General features: G+C 42.9%; 1 protein-coding gene across 1 annotated transcript; it reads right to left on the reverse strand.

Moving 5' to 3' along the window:
* Positions 1-3: 3 nt before the first annotated feature.
* LOC108525735 (ubiquitin-conjugating enzyme E2 N-like) lies at positions 4-462 on the reverse strand. Its single transcript, XM_017866600.1, has one exon. It carries the CDS (start codon positions 460-462, stop codon positions 4-6), a length of 459 nt encoding a protein of 152 aa, XP_017722089.1.
* Positions 463-2,793: the final 2,331 nt, after the last annotated feature.

Here is a 2,793-nt window from a genome sequence, read left to right on the forward strand (position 1 = left end):
AATTTAAATATTATTCATGGCATATAGCCTAGTCCATGCTCTAGCTGTTTCTATGGCTTGGGCTTCGTTGATCTTCCACTGCTCCGCTACATCATTTGCTAATGGATCATCTGGATTGGGAGCACTTAACAAGGCCTGGATCGATAGCAGAACTGTGCGGATCTGCAGTGCTGGGGACCACTTATCTTTCAAAATATCTAAACATATTCTTCCTAACTTGTCTACATTAGGATGATAAATTTTGGTTATGAAATGTACTTTAGGGGCTGCCATTGGGTATTCTTTAGGAAGGAATAGTTCAAGTTTAAAAGTCCCTCCCTCAAAGGGGGAATCTTGAGGGCCAGCAATGACCACATGAAAATAACGGGCGTTGCTCTCATCTGGTTCTGCTCTGATGCCAGGAACTGGTTCTGCCAGCAAATGCAGGGTTTCCTTGATGATCCTGCGGGGCAGCCCGGCCATCTTGTCAGAACCTGAGTTCAGCCTCTGGTCTCGTCTCCCGTATTTAACTTTTAATACCAGTTGTGTTTAACAACTAACGATTGACATAATTCTTGAAAATCCACTATGACATTGTCCAAGTAGGCTTCAGCACATTCCTGTATGAGCCAACTTATATATAAGCATGACTCATATTCAAAATATTTAACAACCAGTTTTGCATGGGCGCCAACCTATTAGAATGGATATTAACCAACATGCTTTAGCTGTGCCTACAAGAATTCACGTGTCCAGAGGAGAGATGCCTTTCATTATTAACCTTCATATCTTTTAAGTTTCCTAGCCCACTGCCTTTAACATAGTAAGTGAACTCTGGTAGTTTGGAAAGAATAAAGGCTGAAAGAATAAATTATGCATTGGTGGAAGTGACTCCATAGTGCAAATATATACATATATAGGAGTCTATTACTGAAGACTTAGGTTTTTTAAAAGCCCCTCCCTCCTTTTATAGAAAATTTGTCTTTGGTTGAGAATTTTCATGCAGGACAAGTAAACAATATTTCACTTATTCCTTTACCTTAGTGATCCTTTTTTCCTTATGTTGAAATTCTACATTGGAATAGATGTCCATCCCACTCTCCATGCTCCAGAAAGTTGTTCATGCTACTCTCAGTCTACTAGACTATTTCATGCTCTATTAGACTTTTGTTTATTTCCTCTTAGTACTCGCTTTTCTTGATTTTTTTCCCTTTCATGTGCTCTTACTCTCTCAGTCACCTAGGGATCATCTATTTTCAAATTTTTTCTACTCTTCTTGACAACTGTGATTACACTAGTTACATTCTCCCCTGTGCCTCCACTGCGTGCTACAGAATGCTAACACATTATCTAACAGTTTATTAGGTTTAATTATTTCTATGTCTGTATTTGTCCACATGTCCTTCCTTGCCCTTGGGGAGAATAAGAGCTTTGGTAAGGCAACATTGCTTTTTCACATTTCCTTTTCCTGTTCTTCTTCAGTATTCCTTGAGACTTTCTAAACATCACTTATCCCTTTCTAGGGCTTAGACTCTTTGACAGCAGAGGAAATATATGGTCAATCACTATCCCTACACCAAAAAGTATAGTGGACTTCAGAGCCAGATTGCCTAGAAGCTCCACTATTCACTACACATGTAATTTAAAACCAATTATTTCCATCTGCCTCAGTGTTCTCATCTGAAAAAAATAATGGTATTAAAAATGTACCAGTCTCATAGCTTGTTAAGAAGACTGGGGGTTCGTTGAGCAAGATGGATGAATAGGGACAGCTCCAGCCTCCAGCTCCCAGCACAAGTGACACAGAAGATGGGTGACTTCTGCATTTTCAACTGAGGTACCAGGTTCATCTCACTGGGTGGTGCCATTCAATCGGTGCTGGTAAGTTGGTGCAGCCCAACCAGTGAGAGCTGAAGCAGGGTGGGGCATTGCCTCACCTGGGAAGCACAAGGGGGAAGGGAATCCCTTTTCCTAGACAAAGGAAACTGAGACACACAACACCTGGAAAATCAGGCAACTCCCACCCTAATACTGTGCTTTACCAAGGGTCTTAGCAAATGGCACACCAGGAGATTATATCCCACATCTGGCGCAGAGGGTCCAATGCCCACGGAGCCTCCCTTATTGCTAGCACAGCAGTCTGAGATCTAAGTGCAAGGCAGCAGCAAGGCTGGGAGAGGGGCACTTGTCATTGCTGAGGCGTAAGTAGGTAAACAAAGCCACTGGGAAGCTCGAACTGGGTGGAGGCCACTGCAGCTCAAGGAGGCCTGCCTACCTCTGTAAACTCCACCTCTGGGGACAGGGCATAGCTAAACAGAAAGCAGCAGAAACCTCTGCAGATGTAAATGACCCTGTCTGACAGCTTTGAAGAGAGCAGTGGGTCTCCCAGCAAGGAGGTTGAGATCTGAGAACTCTGAAACAAGTTTCCAGAGCAAGAATCAGACAGCAACACTCACTGTTAAGCAATATTCTATCTTCTTCAGCCTCTGCGGCTGATACCTAGGCAAATAGGGTCTAGAGTGGACCTCAAACAAACTCCAACAGACCTGCAGCTGAGGGTCCTGACTGTTAGAAGGAAAACTAACAAACAGAAAGGACACCCACACCAAAACCCCATCAGTACGTCATCATTATCAAAGACTAAAGGCAGAAAAAACCACAAAGATGGGGGAAAAGCGGGGCAGAAAAGCTGGAAATTCAAAAACTCAGAGTGCATCTCCCCCTCCAAAGGAACCAGTAACGTATCAAAACTGGATGGAGAATGACTTTGATGAGTTGAGACAAGAAGCCTTCAGTTGCTTCAAAAGAATAAAA

The sequence above is a fragment of the Rhinopithecus bieti genome, unplaced genomic scaffold (assembly GCF_001698545.2).
Source record: "Rhinopithecus bieti isolate Rb0 unplaced genomic scaffold, ASM169854v2 repeat_21173, whole genome shotgun sequence".
Taxonomy (NCBI): domain Eukaryota; kingdom Metazoa; phylum Chordata; class Mammalia; order Primates; family Cercopithecidae; genus Rhinopithecus; species Rhinopithecus bieti.